Below are 20,103 nucleotides of genomic sequence, written 5' to 3'. Positions count from 1 at the left end.
AAAAAAAAGTCATATACTGTGCCAAAGTATCTCTGGAAGAAGTATTAATTTTTACTTTCTTTTCTGTAATGTGAATCCGTTTTCCCTGGCTGACAAGATATCTGGAGAAGGCATTCAAGCCAAATGATTTCCAACTGCAGAATCTGGTCTTTTGGACAGTAACTTTCCATATGGCCTCAACTTAATAATCTTGACAAAGCATCATATATTAGGGTATCAGTTTCTAAGCCCTAACAAATGTATATCTCATACATAATAACACCTGATAATAGGTAGGGAAAAATAAAGAAAATACTATCTTTATCTAAGTCTGAGAGATCAAATTTGAGAACTGTTTCACATGTATGCATGCATACATGGGTATATGTATCAAAACAAATATTTACTTGGGTAAATACTTATGTATGGTGCTATATATTATAGGAATAGATAAATTAGTAAAATGTAGAATAGAGATGGAGATGAAACTAGAGATATGGCATAATACATTTAATTCCTGTTTTCTATCTCTTTACTTATGTTTCTCTTGTGTGCTGCAGTGCTTTAAATGTTTGTGATAGCATAATCAGACTTTCTTTCAGAACTCTCCATTCAGTTTTAATGGTCATACCTTGTTTTTCAGGTTTGTAGATAATGGTAAGAAATGGCCTTTAACAAGGAGAAATAATGAATAAATGCAGGTGTTCCAATTGAATTGTGTCCCAGCCACTAGCTCTTGGAGTGACTGGGGCTTCGCACACAGCAGCATCAGCACTAACACACTGATGATAATGGTTATGTTGATAACCCAGGTATACCAAAATCAAGGACCTAGTTTTATGAACAATAAGGACAATTATTGAATATGAACCCAACTTTTCTGTCTGTTTAAGATACCAAAAAGATAATAAAAAAGACTTTCAGAGAAAATAAAAAGAATTAGATGTTAGATGGAGAATCATGAATATTTTGTCTAAAAGAAAACCACTGAATTAGAACTACCAATTAAGAGCTTTATTCCACAGTCATCCCCATTGCTACTTATTCTTTCATTAGACATAAAAATTGCCTAAATATAGTATGGAATGTTATCCATTTTATTGTTAATTAACAATTCTAATAACCATGTTGATTATAGTTAACATTAATGAGATGGTGACTATGTGCCAGTAACTATTCTAAGTACCTCTATTTCACAATACATACATGAGGTGACATTACAATATGATCGTCTCTATTTTATAGTCAAAACAAGGATGTGATTCAGCAATATTTCTGAATGTATGAAATCAGAATACATTTATTTTAATCATTTTTGTCAATATCTTGAGTCACAGACTCAAGACTTAACTGATACTTAAATTCAACTGATATTTATATGTTGAGCTTCAGGGTGTAGAAGATTTGAAATATTCAAAGAGGCTTGGTTTTGAGATAAACTAATTGACCAGAATTTTAGAAGGGTGTCTAAAGATAGCTGTTGAAATAATAAGGTATTTTTAATGATTTTATTTTTAATGATTTTAAAATCATTTCAAGGGATAAAGGAGCACGAGACAGAGCTTGTGTTACTGGACTTAACAAAAACATTCAATTAATCCAAACACTCATTCTTCGATTGCATTGACAACTGTGCCTGAATGGGATAAGAAAGGCTGTCAATCCTGCTGTGTTTCAGGAGAAATTATTATTTTCCAAGTGTGTAATGCCCACTGAAGAAGGCAATGATACCATCCTTCTAGTTCCTGACAAAAAACTTTCTTAATGAAAATTACTACAAAAATGACTAGAAGATAATGTATTCAAATACTTAATCCATTCCAGGATAGAGATAGTTTTTTGATCTAACCATTAAAGCAAAGGTTGAGAGGGAAAATGTGATTGACTTTTGCAGTTAATAGAAATTGCCAATATGATGACAATTTTAGATATCATCCCCTAAACACACACACACACACACACACACACACACACACACACACAGCTTCTAGGGAGAAGTAATTGTTTTAAATAAGCAACCATTTTCATGAGAGTTACCAGAAATTTGCGGTATCATTAGAAACTGTGTATAAGTTGAAAGAAAAACAGAAAAGACATGTCTAAGCCTCTAAGACTCATGTGTAAAAGGAAAAGGATAAGTCAAATGCTGTCTGAGATTTCTTCTAGTTCTTCTAGTTTATATGTTTCATAAATAGAATAGTAGCCATAATTTTATTGTTTGAATAATGATTTATCTTAACTGAGTTTTTTCTCCTTCATGTTAATCATATTATAATAAAATATTAAAATTGAAATTGACACTATGATCAGCTCATTAAGTTTCTTAATAAAATGTCAAACTCTACTACTGATATGCCATTAAAACTCCTAAGTAAATAATAATGTCTTCACAGGTTGCTTAAACATGCTTAAAGCACTCTGCTAAACATTTCCAAGCAACGTCCTCTCTTCATTTAATAATTCACAGATTGAAAGAATCCAAGTTATGGTACCATTTTCAGCCATCATTGATTATAAATTCCCTGCCCATTCATACAGCCATGTCTGAGATTGTTAGTTCCTTCTTTCCTGGCTTTCTCTCCTTTTCAGCACTGAGAATCCAAGAGTATAATCTCTCCTCAGAGCATAGTAGATAAGACAGCCACAGTAACAGAAAATACCCAGCAAAGTGGTGAAAGCCACAATAGAGCTGTGTTCCAAATGTGATGTCAACAGATGATAAAGTCAATCTGTTTACACAGGAGGGTCTAAAAGGCAACACAGAGAAGTCTTTGAAGGAGCAATTGGCTTGAATGGTATCTGATAGCAGGAAGAATGTTATGTGTGTTACATGGTAAAACTGAAATCTGGTATGGCTCTATCCTTTGACAAAGCTGTGGGAATTGTACTTGGATCAAGTTTTCCAAAAGCTTGCTCCCAGGTAAATGCCTGACTACTTAATAGATATGTATATGTATATGTGTGCATATATTTATGCAAATATATTATGTGCCTACATGCATATACACATACTTAAAAATTCCAAAACGAATCTATTAGAAGATAAAGGTGACAGCAAGTTGAGTTGTCGTGCACAGTATGCCTTTTTAGAGCTCACAGTACGTGGTGAAAGAAGCACTCCCTCCTTATTGTCACCAATTTCTGATTGCCCTATTTTAGTAGAGACTCACTCTTCAAATGAATATGAGTCTGACTGTGACTTTAGACAGAGAAACTGGTTAATTACTGCTAGAAAAAGAATTCAGCTTTCTTTTGAAAGAAAACACATAAGCAATTAACCTTTTTTGACAAAAATCAATGAACAACATCTAAAGAATGGAAGAAAAATATATTTATGAGAAAAATTTTAATAGAACCAATACCAGTGAGTATGTACTGATGATAATATAGGCTAAAATTCATTTTGTCACTATTGTTTTCTCAAAGAAAAATTTCAAAGGTTCTTAATTATAAAGTAAGGCATTTTAGTAGATATTTTCCATATTATTGATGGTAAAAATGATTAAGAATTCTAAACTTATGAGGTAAGAAAAGAAAAAACGAAGTAGAAAAAAAAGATGAATTTAATGCCCATTTATGGGGCTTAACTTTCTTAAAAAGTTTGCTCCAGCATTATTGAAAGAAAAAAAGTTTCTTGTTTTTTTGTATAAATGCTGTTTTTATGCTGTGTTTGTTCACGTAACATCAGTGTGAAGTAACTGGTCAACAGATTAAAGATGCATGGCTCTGGATGTGTTTAATGATGCTGCACAGGAAAGGCCTAAGAAATGCCTAACTGGCACTATTTTCAATAAAAATTTCACTCTCCAATAGGAGGTTTATTCCTACAAAAACAGTTGTTATAATAAAAAAGAAATGAGATAGACCTAGAGATATCAAAGGTTAAAGGTTTACTTGATTACTGATTAAGAACTTATTATATATCACATACAATCCCACAAAGTAGAGATGATTTGAAAACAAGTAGTATTTCACCCTCCTGTATAATAGACCCACACATTGCAATAAAATATCTTTTGAGAAAAGAGAATTTTAGTGCAATGCCAGTACACATATGTAGGGGACATTAATCTAGCTATGACAAGCTGTATATAGGCTCTATAGGGTTGGGTCAAAGTTTTCCACAAAAGGCAATAAATGTAAATTCAGATATGGAAAGAGTACATTGCCTTGTTTATGAAAAGATAATAATAGAAAGCCTCTCAAATAAGTCATGGAGCATATCCTGTAAGAAAAGATCTAGTTTGAATATAAAAAGTCTTTGAAGTCTAACCCAAACTTACTAAATCATACTGAATAGTTTAACATCAGTTACTCAATGTGTTAGTCTGCTTTTCAGAAATATGTTCAAAATACCTGAAAAGAACATTTTAAGGAGGAAAGTTTATTTTGGGCTCACAATTTCAGAGTCTCAGTCTATTATCAGACAACCCCATCACTCTGGTCCCATGGTGATACATAACATCATGACTCAAGGGCATGGTGGAGGACATTTGCTCAGCTTATGGCAGTCAAGAAGCATATATATATATATGAATGAGAGAGAGAAAGAGAGAGAAAGACAGAGAGAGAGGTACCAGGGACAAGATATATAATCCCACAATGGCATGTCTCCAGTGATCTACTTTCTCCAGCCATGTTCTGCTTGCCTTCAGTTGCCACCCAAGGGTACATTGAAATTATCAATCCATCAAATGAATGGATCCACTGGTGAGGTTAGAGATCTAATCATTGCCTGAACCCCACTCTGAACTTTTCTGCATTGGGGATCATGCTTTCAAACATGAGCTTCTGAGGGAATATTTCTAGATCAAATCATAACAGCGAGAAAAGTTAACTTTATAGAGCAACCACAACTTTCTATGATTTATATAGACATATAATTAGAGATTTGCTCATATTCTTTGGCTGGAATACGGTTGTGAGCACTAATTATGTGCAGAAGATATCAGGAGGATAGAAAATATGGTCCCTACTTAAGTAGGTAAAAATTTCCAGCTAAAACTTGTGCAATTATTACCAAAGGAGAGACTGGGAGAATACTAGTGGATATGTGGCTAATTCTAACAACCATCTTATTTTAAATTGAACTGGGAAACAAAGGAGAGAGAAAGAATCTGACATGGTAAATGGTACAAACAAATAGAGTACAAAACATAATATTTGTATTCTTAAGTCTAGAAAATCTATAAAATTTAGGAACCTCTGAGATTATCCACAAACACTAGCTTGACATAGACTACATTAAAATAAAATTCATTTCACACTAAGTATTTTCAGTAACTAAAATTTACTATGTAAGAAAAGATTATTTCCCCTTCTTTTCTTTTACATGGTAAAATATTTCAAAATGTATAGTAATGTATCACTTTGTTATAAAATTTTGTTTTCAAATATGAAAAGTATTAGAAAAATAACAATTTATAATTTAGATTTTCAATGCTTTTATCTTTTAAAAAGTAGATTTTTTATTACAGCTATAATGTACATTTATCAATTAAGTTTTAATTATAAGAAAAGTTATAAATTTGCATTACACTTATCTGTAAGTGTAACATTATTAAAAGACCAGAGTAGTATTTCTCTGCTCTGTTTACACCAGAATAATCTTATTTATAAAAGAGTGCATGTTAGTATGAGAGGAGTAACATCCAACAGAACAGTAAATGCTTAATAAAGAATCCAGAGAAAGGTTTTATTTTAGTTATGGCACAAATAGACAGCTTAGACAATGGACACCTGCATGTGACATTTAGAAAATTTTAAAAAGGCAGTAATTATTATTTCCAAGTCTACAGTAATGGGGTTGAGAGAACCCCACACACAGTGAGGAAAGCACCAGAGAAGCAGTGAGAAAGTTGAATGCCTAGTTCCTTCACCCTCTCCTTCAGCTGTGGGATTAAGAAACTTGGAGGGTATCTAGGATTTAGTTTTCTTTATCTCTTTCTTCCATTTTGAAATGTGGTTGGCCTGACTTACCAGATTGTGTAGAAACTAAGTGAAGTTATGTATTCAAAAAGCTTACCACTAAGAAGAGCAATTAGAAAGATAACATGTTAGCTCCAAAATTGAAAATGGTGGCTGGGAGTTATTTTTTTTAATTACACTTAATAATTGTACAAATTTAAGGGGTACAGTGTGATAATGTGATATATGCATGCAATGAATAGTGATTGAATGAGGGTGTTTAGTATTTTCATCTCCTTAAATATTTATCATTGGCTGGGTGTGGTGATGCATTTCTGTAATCCCAGCAGCTGAGGCAGGGGATCAAAAGTTCAAAGCCACCCTCACCAATTTATTGAGACTCTAAACAAGTCAGCAAGACTCTGTCTCCGAATAAAATTCAAAAAGTGCTGGGAATGTGGTTCAGTGATTAATTGTCCCTGGGTTCAATCCCTGGTATAAAAACAAAACAAAATGAAACAAACAGTAAAATTTATAATTTATTTGTGTTCAGATTATTATCCTTCTTGTAATTCTTCATGAAATTTATAACAATTTATTGTAGGTTGTAGGCACACGATTGGGCTATAGATTTAGCAGTAGATTTAACTGTGTTTATATTTAATTGTGTTTTGGTACTTTTTATCCTGCTTCTTTCTATACTCCTTTATTCCTACCCTTCCCAACCTCTAGCAATTACTATTCTACTCTTCTATGAGATCATGGTATTCGCCTTTCTGTTCTTGGCTCATGTCGTTTAATGTAATGTCCTGCATGCATATCTATATTGCTGCAAATGACAAGATTTTGTTCTTTTAAAGACTAAATCATATTTCATTGTGCATATACCTCTTTTTCTTTATCTATTCATCTATTGCTGAAAGGTCAGTTGATTCCATATCTTGGCTATTGTGAATAGTGCTTCAAAATCCTGGGAGTGCAGGTATCTCACTGATTGCTGATTTCATTTCCTCAGGATATATACCTAGGAGTGGGAAAACTGGGTCATCTGATAGTTCTATTTTAGAATTTTGAAGAACGTCCTGTTCTCCCCAATGGCTGAACTCACTTACATTCCCACCAATTTGTATGAGTTTCTCTTACTCTGCTTCCTCACTAATATCTGTTTTTTTTTTTTTTATTGTAACCATTTTTACCTGGGGTGATATTTCTCATTGTGGTTTTGATTTGCATTTATCTGATGAGTAAGTGATATTGAACCTTTTTGTTTGTATACTTTCTGGCCATATGAATTATGGCACATTTGATCTAAATACTGCAGAATGCATATTCCTCTCATCAGAACATAGAACAGTCTCCAGGAGTGTCCCATATGTTAGTACAAAGCAAGTGCTCACAAATTTAAAATCATCAAATAATATTATGCATCTTTTCTGACCAAAATGAAATTAAACTAATAATCAACAAGAGAGACTTTAGAAATTCATATAGATCATGGAAATTAAACAACATACTCATGAAGAACCAATGAAAAATTTTCATTTTCTTTTGATAAGCTATTTTTTAATTTTAGAAATGGATAAATCTAGCAGCAAAATAATTAAAGCATACTTACTGAATACTATGTGATAGGCATTAAATACCTTGACAGTGATAGCTGTTTATTCAAATTGATCCTCATTTTCCTTGACTAATAAAAGTATGTGAGGCCCAAGATATACCATGGTATATCCTCTCCAAAATTGCACATAGATTGTACTTCTGGTGCAACACACACTGCTTTTGAAAATTTTCCTTCCCAGATGTTTGGAGTCACTGAGTCAACAGATTGCCAGTGATCTGTGTGACTCTTTGCCAGTAAATAGGATAATTTCACCTAGATCTAAGAAAGGCAGATGGCCAACTATCTAGTCACTCCCACTGAATCATAGACTCCAAACAGCTTTTAGGAATTCACACATTAAGGAAGCTCTGGAAATGATTGTTATCAGCCAGTCAGCACCTGCCTGTCAAGCAGCATTTGACAGCCACTTTTTAGAGCCTGACTATTCAAAGTGTGTATCCAAAAACTGCTTTGAGATCACTTGGGCACTTGATAGAAATGAAGAATGTTAGGACCCACACTTAAACAGAATCCTCAATTTTATAAGATCCCCAGGTGCTTCTCATACATAGTAAATTTCAGAATCACAGAGAAAGAAATCTAATTTTAAAAAATTTATTCTGTAAGGAAGAGGTTAGAAGTCTATGTGAAATGCTAAGTTTAAATCATGTGTAGGATATGATTTCAGAGGCAGGAATGTTCTTAATGTAAAAAAAAGGGAACTTTCTATGAAATAGCTCATTTGCAATTTTTAATACCAGTTTTATGTATCTGATATTCACCACAGTGTGTAAAAAGGTCTACGTTTATGAAAAATGTGAAATGGTACAGAAATTGAAGTTCCTCCTACCTGTGGCTATAAAACCTCCTGGAACACAGGTCTCAACTATTGAAGGAGAAGATTGCCTCATCTAGTGTTGCCTTCTGCAACTTTCAGTCATAAGTTGAAAAAGATAAAATATAATTTTAACCTTCAACCTATTTCAACAATGATAAAATATTGCAGAGCTTAAAATACCTCTACATTTCTTTGAGTTTGAAGGGCATATATGATAACATTATCAAATATCTTATAATCAACCTATTTTAAGTATGTCAAAGTGAATGGAATATTGACAATTTTGAAGGAGGAAAGTTGGAGGCAGAAGGACACAAGATGGTGTATCTCAGCTGTTCATGGAAATTATATTTAAAATAAGGAAAAGACTTTTTCAAACTAGGTTTAATGCAAACATGTAAAGACTGAGCATATTTTCATAATTCATATTATGAATTTAGTTAAAAGGAGACAATATTAACTCTTATGTCAGGCAGTCTTGGTTCAAACCCTAACTGAATGACTGATGCATAACTTTTAATTCTCTTTCAATTGTTTTGTGTTAAAACTGTGGATGATGATGCAACAAGGAAATCTTTGCTGAGTCTAGATCAAATGTTGGTTGGTACATTTACTAGTATTTACTATAAATTAACTGAAAAGTAGGTAGGCATGGTGGCCCATACCAATAGTCCCAGCATTTTAGTCCCATGGACATAATGTGTATTATGTGTTTGTTGGTCTTTGGTCTGTCCCTGAAAAGAGAGAATTTGAAAAGATGGAATAAGACTGTCTAGAAATGAGAAAGAGATATATTCCTGTGTTACATTGTATTATTATTTAATACATGAAGTTCTTGGTTGTTTAACTGTTTATTATTACTAAAAAAGATTATGTATTTGGATATAGTACAGCTTATTGATGAATAATATGGGGCTGGGGATGCTGCTACTAAGGTGGTAGAGAGCTTGCCCAGCACATGTGAGGCACTGGGTTTGATCCTCAGCAGCACATAAAAATAACTAAATAAAATAAAGGTATTATATCCATCTAAAACTAAAAATATTTTTTTTAAAAATAATAAATATGCTGACAATTATTTCCATGTGTTGAGAGATTAAATGTGCTAAGGGTCTTTCATGCATTATTTTGATGCAAATTAAATTGAAAACACTTTGAAGTGCATAAGAAAATAAAATAATGTTTGCAAAAGACATAAGAATAAGGAGTAATTCTTTCCCCTTCCTTTGAAGCATGGTAAATATAACTAGACATTCCTCTATCAGGAAAGAGAATAAGTGACTTGGATGCAGGTAGAGGGACAAGAAGCACCGTTTGATCTGTTATTTCTAATATTTTATACAAGCTAAATATCCGGACAATAGGAAGGTACTCAGTACTCAGTGAAACTGATTCACAGCAAGTCTAAATAAAACAAAATCTTATGTAGACAAACATAAATAACCCCAAGACCATGATCCTGACTTAATCGGAAATGATGAGTAAAAATTCCATGCCATCGCAAAGGGGAAAGTTCTTAGAAATAGTTGTCTGATAGAAGGCACCTTTCAGGTTTAACTTTCTGTATATTATACTTCAGCTGTATCGATCAGATTGGCTGCCCCAGCATCTGCTTATAACTAATACAGCCTTCATGAGGGTACTGCAAACATGTTCATTAAAAGTAAGCTGACCTGAAGTTGTACTCGGAAACAACACATCTCCAAAAGCAACCATTTCTTCCAGTCAATAAAGAACAACTCTTCACCTACAAGGGAACTTTTCATATATCAACTTAAAAAAAAAAAATGTTTGCTTTCTTGGTTTTGAATGAATAGCTATTAATTTCAATTCTTGCATTCCTTTCACAGGCACCATTTGATGAAAACCTTCAGTGGCCAGTCCATGCGCCTAGGTTGTTGTCCTAATCTGTTCCTTTTTGCATCCATGTTTTTGTTGTTGCATTATAGCTATACACAATGGGGGGATTAGTTATTGTATTTTCATATATGCACACAATATAACAACACGATTTGGCCGACATCATTCTTCAGCATTTCCTCATTACCTACCCTCCCTTTCCCCCGTCCCTTTACTCTACTGATCTCTCTTCAATTTTCATGAGTTCACACCACGACCTTTCTTTTCTGTTTTCCTGTCTAGTTCCACATACAAGAAAAATCATATGACCCTTGAACTTCTGAGTTTGGCTTATTTTGCTTAACATAATGTTCTCAACTTCCATTTATTTTCCTGCAAATGACGTAATTCTATTCTTCCTTATGACTAAATCAAACTCCATTTTGTATATATACTACATTATCCATTCATGCATTGATAGACACCCCAACTGATTCTATAGTTTGGCTATCATGAATTGTGCTACTATAACATAATGACTTTAATTCTTAGGGTAAATATGAAGGAGGGGTATAACTGGGTCATATTGTAGTTCTATTTCTTTTTTCTTTCTTTCTTTGTTTCATTTTGTGTGTGTGTGTGGTGCTGGGGATTGAACCTAGTGCTTTTTGCATGCAAGGCAAGCACTCTACCAACTGAGCTATATTCCCAGCCCTATTCCTAATGTTTTGAAGAAATTATACATTCATTTCCATAGTGGTTGCAATCCCATCAATAATGTAAAAGAGTATCCACCTTCATTCAAGTCCTTATTATTGTTTGTATTCTTGATGGCTGCCATTCTAACCAGAGTGAGAAAAAAATCTTTACTAGTTACTCTTCTGACAGGAGATTAATAAACAGAATACATAGAGAACTAAAATCCTTAAGACATACACACACCAAAAAAAAAAAAATCTAATAAATCAATTAACAAATGGGCAAATGAATAAAACATTCAGTTCTTAGAAGAAGAAATACAAATGGCAAAAAATATGAACAAATGTTCAACATTGTTAGAAATTGGGTAAATGCAAATTGCCTGCTAATTTTCAAAATTTTACTCAAAAAATGCTTGTTTTTATCTGTTGTGTATTATACTTACTTTGTGTAATTTTAGTAGTGCTTGACATCTACGTGGTAAATATGTCACATATTACATAATATTTCTCATTAAATTTCTGAAAGTCAGACAGAATTTTGTATAACTGAAATTTCATAATACTTCCATCTTTCTAGACTCTAGTTCAATATTGGGACAATGCAAGGAAGTAAGTAATATATTCATTATAGTAATAAATATATGAATAAATATTTATATGCATATAAATAAATAAATAAATAAAAACATGCATATAAGTAAATTGGAATACTTTCAATGGGCATACTTACACCAAATAAATTATTGCCTCTTTTCTTGTTTAAAAAATGATTGAGTTGTGTTTGGGGAATACACAAAAATTGTATGTATACATAGAATCTCAGAATGTGAATTCATTTGGAAATGGGGTATTTTCAATTTTAATTAAGTTTTCAAAGTTCATTTGTATTGGCATAGGTCCTAAAATTAATAACTTGTATATTTATTTATTTTATTTTATTTTTTTTTTTAATTTTTTATTGTGGGTTGTTCAAAACGTTATAAACTTGTATATTTATAAGAGGAAATAATACACAGATCCGCAGAAAATACACTGTGAAGGTGGAAACAGAGATAGAGGGTGACACAACTGCCAGTCAAAGAGTTTCAGAGATTTCCAGGAGGCATCCAAAGCTAGGAAGAAGCAAGGAAAGATTATTCTGTAGAGCCTTCAGAGGGAGGATGTACCTGAGTGTCTGCCGGTTTTGAACACATCTGTATACCCGTGAGAGGGCAAACTTCTTTCATTTTAAGTTACCCAGTTCATACAGTGTACAGAAGTTTAAGACCTAATACAAATGAGTTACAATAAATTTTAAACATTGGATACAAAAAAATCTGAATAATCTGTTGCTCAAAATGTTTCCTAAATCTTCCTTCAAAAAGAGCCACATCACCAGGATAAAGTGAAAATGTTGTGAAAAAATAATTTAAAGACATTTGAGCATGTCCTGGGCTATGTGTATTTGACTTAAGCTGTTAGAACCATTCATCTGCAGGCAGGCATGAGAATTCATTTTCAGAATGATGACCCTGAAGCACTCTATCACATTATGAAATATCTCAGCATCTTCACTTCAGAGTGTTTGCTGAGGCAAGAAGATGGGATAATTTATTTTAGAGAGATTTAGAGCCAAGAGAGTTGAGCCAAAATGGGTGTTCTTAAAATCTACTCAAGTTTTCTTTACATCAGTGGTATTTATACTTTATTAGTTTTAACTTCAGTCCTGGTCTCCCTAGGAGAATATCCACCTTCTTCCCAGAAAAAAAGTATATACAAGCACATATACCTTTTTTTTTCCTGTTATGTTAGCATGGTCAGAGATTGCCTGATATCAGTCTTTATATTTTGTAGGGTCTCAGAACAATTCCATTGGAGAGAATAGCCAATCAACAAATTGGATTTTAATTCCAAATTAGGAGGTTGTGTCTTATATTTCTTTAATTCATTAGTATTAAAAGAAGATTTGATACATTCCTTATTTTTACTGCATATATATAAATCCCTGGCTGTTTATTATCTTGTGAAAAAATGTGAATTATCATATTTTATGGTAGATTTCTAATTTCAAGGTGTCTGCATCCAGTTGTGAAAAAAGTAAGACAAAAGAAGATTAAAATCACAAAATAAATTTGACGAGTTGCCATCTATACACCTGAGATGTTGTCACACACACACACACACACACACATTCACACACTTGAGTGCTTAGGCAGTTGTCTCAGAACATACTTCTTAATCACTCAATGCCCTTCAATGGTGGCCTGCTGGATGCTAACGCCACACACTATAACACTTTGTTTAGAATTTCTGTTTATACATGTTATCAATCTTTGGATCATTGTTTCTACAATGTGAATGTTTTCTGTAGTGTCAATTCCTTGTTTTCAATGAAAAATTAAAGCAGAGAAATAAAAAGTGAATAAGCAAGCTCCCTCCACTTCCAGAAGTCATCGTAGTGTTAGGGCAGAAATGAATTAAACTCTGCTAATCAGACATAATCCTTAAAATACATACCTCTAAAAATATGTTATATTTGAAACCAGGGTAACTTTGGTCCACACTGTCTTAGTGAATGACATTAAGGCTATATGGTTCTCAAGGCTGCTGTTGTGGGTTACCATGCAGACAGGCCACTTCTGGATCTGGCACAGGAGACCCATTCTTTAGTCTTGTCAGAAGTATGTTTGAGGAGCTTTTCCTAAAGGTCAGCATAAAAGCTATAACTGCACTACCTCTAATAATTTTGTGGAATAGCTATATGGCCAAGTAATTTTCTTTCTTAACCATGTACTTTGCCACAACCATGAATTTTACTAACTGCTGTACTACCCCTCACAAACCCATTCCTTATTCTTCTATGCCTGAACGTGAGTAAGAGTGGTTTGGAACTATTTGAAAGCCCAGAGATACTTATGGGAAGGTGCTCTTCCCAGGTATTTAGAGAAATGTCAAACAAATTTAAAAGAAGATTAAATGAATTAATAAAAAGAGCTGTAGGTGACAGATTGTAAACTCAAATTTGGGTTAAACTTTATGGTCCCTATGTTACTGTAAGTAGAGAAAAATGGAACCATGAAATAGAGAGAAAGGCTGACTAAGAAAGTAGCTTTTAGGAGTTCCTAATTTCCGTCACTGAGAAGACTGAAGCACATTCATTTTTCCTGGCCTTGTTTTCAGAGTGATTCCTTATTTCATCATTATCTGGAAGTATCTTGAATGCATCCCAAAGGGAAAACAAAGTCAAAATCCAGAAAAAACAAATAAACAAAAACTACCACCATAGGAAAGAATGGAGGAAGATATATCTCCTGTCTTGTCTTCCCTCTTTTCCATTCCCTCTCCTTCCCCCTGCCTTTCTCTTTTCTCAACCTCCCCTTTTCCCTCACACATTGCTATGCACTCCCATAAAATGTCCCGAACTTTGTTAAACTCAATTCTTTCATGAAGGGATTTCAACTTATGAAGGATGTTTGTCACAATGCCTGATATGCCTTGTATACTAGCCTGCTTGTTCCTGGAGCCTTTCTTTTATCTAAAACCATTATAAACAAACTAATTTGACCCCAGCAGAAAATTGGATGAAACTCAAGAAAATTAGAAGTGATAATAGAGAAAGAGGGAGTTGAAAGTAAAAATTCAAAATGAAATCTCAGCTTTGCACGGCATGAGCTAGACTATGTCAGATGATTCAGTGAACAGATATATGGAAGTCAGGGAAGGAAGACTGAATTTTTTCTTTGTTTTTTATTTTATTTTTTTATGGGAAGAAATGTTCCTTTAAATTTTGTCCTATGATATCCAAATAAAAAATGGGAAGTAAACATGTAAAAAATGTGTTAAAATGAATTAAAAGAGAGATCAGGCTTTAAAGGCTACCTGAGCAGACAAGACCAGTTAAGATTCATTAGTGGCCTTAACCTTGCTTGATTTGCAAACATGAACAAAACTTTATTGGAACCACTTCTTATAAAAACTCATATTAAATCAAAGAGAATTCAAGCTTAACCAATCAGGAAAAAAACTAACCAATAACTATAAAACTAGAGATTTTCTAAGGGAATAGCTACATAAGGCAACTGTATAACTGTAATCAATCTAATATTTTCTTAGCTTTACTTCTGTTTGTCCTATAAAATCCTCTCTCTAGAGCTTCCTTGGTGGAGCTCCAAGTCACTTCTGGTTTGGAGTTGCACACTTCACGAATTACTGGCTGCTCAAATTTACTCTTTAAAATATTTATTGTGCCTCAGTTTACATTTTAACAGCTGGGTTGCATTGGAAAGATAATAACAACAGGCATAGATTAAGAAGTAATGGAAAACATTTTTTTTTTTTTTGCTTCATGGGAAAGCTTGCATTCTGCAAATTGCACACAGAAAGTGCAGAGTTTGAGGGGAAAAAAATAGGATTGGTAAAAACCACTTACTGTATAACTCTGTAAATATAGTATTACCAAAAACAACAACAGAACAAATAAACATACAAGCAAAATCTCATCTTAAACTCAGGATTTAGTGTCCTAAGATGTAGATTCTGGAGGGAATTGGCTTCTTATAGAGCGCATTAGCATAAAAATTAAAATCTGAGATGGATTTTTCATTCATCCCTTGTTTTCATGCAGATGAAAAGTTTTAATAGATTCTTCTCTCTTCACAGTTTAGCCAGATATCTTGGTGCAGTGTAAAGCATAGGAATTTTGAAGGCACTAAATCCCACTATAAGTACAGACTTTTCTATAAATTTTCTATTTTTCTTGATTCCTTTATTGATTAAAAAAAACATTCTCAAAAGTTTGACAAGGCTATGACCCTACTGCTTCAAATCTTAACATACTGAGGGGAAATATGAGTTTTAAAACTTATATAATTCTGTACTTCATTAATTGCTAATTTGCAAAAATTAGGAACAAAAATTGAGAAAGAGTAGATTGGACTTGAATGTTCCATAAAGAAGAATTTGAACAAGAGGAGAGGCCCAGGAACTGAGACTTGAAGACACCTAGTTCTCAGTAGAGCTTTCATAAGTAACAGCATTCCATTCAGAGGCTAAAAGTCATGCTCTTGGGAAAAAAAGATGAACACAGAGGTACATGCTCACAATGCTCTGATTAAGTACTCAGAGCTCACCCAGCTTCCAGTACCATTCTCCCTTCCCCCTGTAAAGAAGAAAAAACCCACTAATTATTTTCCTCTTTCATCTTGATTTTGCTGTCTGTATTCTTCCCAGTTACAATTATAATTTCTGGCTCCACAAATCTCTGGGGCACAGACTTCCGTGTAGTCTGTTCCAGATAAGTATGCCTGGATGGGGACACTGGGAAGTTTTCTTACATATGAAGTCCTTACATTAAAAAATTATAGTCTGAATAAACTTTTCCTCTCCAAGGAATAACTTAAATATTAAATCTAAACTACTGGGAGCTAATGTAAAAGTGCATTTTATGCCTTCACATATGGAAAACATGCTAATTTCTTTAATAATGTTTCAAAAGTATCATATTGAGAATTTCACCAATACTTTAATTCAAATGTTATCACTCATAGACTTCAATTCTGTTCTAGATATCTATTTATACCTCTATTGTCTCAATTGCTTGTTATTGTTTTGTTTAATAAGTTTATTTGTTTCATTTGTTACTCCTGGATATATTCATATCCATATAATTTCAGTGTAGAGAGTATGGGTCAATTAATTTATTTAATAAATTTGCTTCATTCTCACCACACCGACAACTTGCCCAAATAATAAACACAAACATTCAAGTAATCATTCAAGTTAAGAAAGCAAATTTTAAACATTAAATTGATATGTGTCCAGAATTAGGTTCTATTAAGAAGTTTAAAGATTGTTTGGAGGTTATCAGTTTATATCCCATAGATTTTCAATATTATGAAAGTAAACATGAGTAAATTTAATTATACAACTTATATTAAGCAGATCTTACCTCTGTGAAGATATAGTTCTTTCAGAATTCTTTAAGTCTACACAGCTATTAAATTAGAATTTCTCTATAAAGTGATCCCGTAAAACAAAATATTTTATCAGTCTTTATATTTACATACTAGGAATAAATTAGACTTCTACTTTTCAAAATTATTTTTCCTAAATTGAATATTAGAGTTTTTTTAAAAAAATCTTAGATTAAAAGTTAACTGATATTACTTACAAAATACAAATGAACCCATAATCCACTTCTCTAGTAGCTGGGTTCATATTGCTGTGTGTATGTGTGTGTGCATGTGTGTGCAGCTGCAAACACACTTCTTATCATATTTTAGTGCTTATTTTAACATTGTTTTAAACATTTACCTTGCTTTAAATTATCTGTCGGCCCTTACCCTCTTCCACCTCCTTCTTCTTCTTCTTCTTTCCCCTCCTCCTTCTCCTCTTTCACTTTTTTTTTTTTTTGAGTTGAGTAATTTAATCTTTCACTGAGCTTTAACTGTACCCTAGTAAACAGGTATTTATCCAGAATATTTGATATTCTAATAACTCTGATCTGCTGAAAGTTATCACCTTAGTCAAAAAATCTAGAAAATACAGTGTACATCCGAGTACACTTTCTTGAGAAGACTCAGCAAAAAAGAAATCATTAGGAACAAAATTAAAATGCAGTAGAATCATTAAAACAAAGTTGAACTGTTATTGCTTTCTAATCTTCTGTACAACTTTTCCAGATTTTAGTCTTTCAAAGTCATAATCCAGGTATAAATGTAGAATATTGGTACCAAATATCAAAGATTATTTTTGAGTTTGAATACCAAGAGGGAAGCCATTTGCAGATAATATAGTTCATTTGCTGTTTAAAATATCTAGAAATAAAGTAAAAGTAATGGAAAAGAATAACAAGAGGGAGGGAATAAAGAATGAATAATAATGAAGACAGAAAAGAAGAAAGGAAGAACAATGTGTGCTTAAAAAATATTGATTTGGGATTCAAAATAGGCCATAGTTAGTAGAATTAATCAAGGAAGATTTGTTACTATTTAGTAATTGATGATCAGAATTGCATAATTGCACTTAAATGGAAATAAAAAGGTGATCAAATCAGAAAAACAGTAATTATATAACAAAAGACAAGAAAAACATGGTAACAGGGACTCAAATGTTAAAATCTATCATGCAAGTGGTTATAGCTCATTTATGTCAAAAATTATAGCTGGTTTATGAATTTGAGTTTTTCAGGAATGCACTTTACATTCCAGATTATTTTTTGCAAACAAATTCCTCCTTGCTTTTTTTTCAGTGCTTATGATATCATTTAAGAGACAATTAAATTCATGAAATAAAAATCAGTTTTAATATCAGCCTAACAAAATATAATTAGCAAAATGAGCTGGGAAATTTAGACTAATACTACTATCAAATGTATACAGTCATGGAAATTATTCACTATTCGAAATTTCTAGCCTCAAGTTTTCTCACCTTTATTCATCAGTCAAAGGTCAAGTCAGCATGTGATCAAACCTCCAAACTTGTAGCAAATTTCTGTGTATATTTGTATGTACTCTGTGATTTATACAAAATGTTCCTGAAATATAAATCTTACCTCATTCTGGAGGTCTCGGATCATTTTGGTCTTTCTTTCCACTTCAGTCTTTAAAAAGTTAATCTGAAAATGAATACAATATTATGTAGATCCATCCTAAATTTATTTTCATGGTTTTTATATTTTTTATTATTTTCAGGTACAATAAAATGAATGTCCCTTTGTTATCAAATATTGAAAAAGAATAATTAATTAAAAATTTTCTTAATCAAAAGCTTCATTATTCAATTCATACATATATTTAAGGATTATATGAAAATATTCTTTCTCAGGTAACAATAAATTCATTTTTTTAAAGTTGAGAAACCATGCATATTACAACTATAATTCATTTATTTTGCTAAACAATATGTTTAGAAAATTGAAGAGGGAAGGGATGGGAATAAGAAAGAGAGTAGAATGAATTGGTTCATAAATGAATACACAACCAGTGAAACTCCACATCATGTACAACAAGAAGAAAGGGATCCTAATTAGAATACGTTATACTCCATATATTTATAATATGTCAAAATGCATTCTACTGCCATCTATTTCTAAAAAGAACAAATAAAAACAAAAATATTACAAAAAATGGTTCTTAGAAAATACATTCTTATGTCAAGTCTAGTAACCTAGGAATTTCCCTTCATAAACATTCTAGTGTTAAATTAGTCCTGTGCCCAGGTTTGAGAGCAAATGTATAGTGATATACCTTTTATAAAGGTATGAAATGTTGTATAAACTGTATCTAAGAAACTGTGATGTTTTCTCTTGGTGATCATATTGTTAGCATCTACAGTTACAACTTTAAGGTTGTATTCCAGGTGTATTTATTTGAATAGATATTGCATTTTTATCTGACCTGAGTACTTTGAAAGAAAAGCAGTATTGCACAGTGTTAGGATTTTTATAAAATGTATAGTCTTTATAATCTCTGAGTGTTCACAATGGTTAAGAAAAGACATGATAGTTGATGAAACATTTAATTTCTCAAATCTGCTGCTTTTTGGTAATCACATATTTAAAAAAGTAAGAAGATGGGTGAAATTGATTTTCTTGATATGTTTCATTCAGTAGATTTAAAATACTATTATTTGTACATTTAATGCATTTGTGTGTGATGCTGGGGATGGAACCCAGGGCTCTGTATATATTAGGCAAACATTCTACCAGTGATCTGTTGCGCTTCCAGTCATAATAGATTTTTTAAAAAATATTTATTTTTTAGTGATAGTGGGACACATTACCTTTATTTTATTTATTTATTGTTACATGGTGCTGAGGATTGAACCCAGGGCCTCACACATGCTAGACCAGTGCTCTACTGCTGAGCCACAACCCCAGCCCCCATAATAGATTTTTAATGACAGATTTACATTCTTTATTTGTAGTCTGTATTTTAAATTTAATGTTTGTTTTACATTCATAGCACATCTGTCTTTGGACTAGCCATACTTCTAATGTCCAGTAACTTCATCTATTAGAAAAGATAGCTTTAAAGATTCCTAGAATGATGAAAGGGAACCATTGTACGTATTATCTTGGACTGCAAAATAAGTCATTGGGCTGGAAATAAAGTTTAAAAGAGGGTTACTTTTCACCATAAACATAGTGTTAAAAATTGATTATTTATAAAATATTTCAAACACAAAAGAGTAAGTAATATGTGAAATGTCCTGTGGGCCCACCCCTATGCAGATATAATTGTTTTGTCCAATTTCTT

The 20,103-nt window shown here is 32.5% G+C and overlaps 1 protein-coding gene across 5 annotated transcripts in view; it reads right to left on the bottom strand.

Moving 5' to 3' along the window:
- Luzp2 (leucine zipper protein 2) overlaps window positions 1-20,103 on the bottom strand; it is a 482,138-nt gene that overhangs the window by 242,855 nt on the left and 219,180 nt on the right. For all 5 annotated transcript variants that reach the window (XM_048788510.1, XM_048788508.1, XM_048788507.1 and 2 more), the window contains one exon: window positions 18,399-18,461. In XM_048788510.1, the coding sequence (XP_048644467.1) occupies window positions 18,399-18,461 (63 nt within the window). The remainder of the gene's footprint in view (window positions 1-18,398; window positions 18,462-20,103) is intronic.

This window comes from Marmota marmota, unplaced genomic scaffold (genome assembly GCF_001458135.2).
Source record: "Marmota marmota marmota unplaced genomic scaffold, marMar, whole genome shotgun sequence".
NCBI lineage: Eukaryota > Metazoa > Chordata > Mammalia > Rodentia > Sciuridae > Marmota > Marmota marmota.
This window is presented reverse-complemented; position numbering and strand designations above follow the sequence as displayed.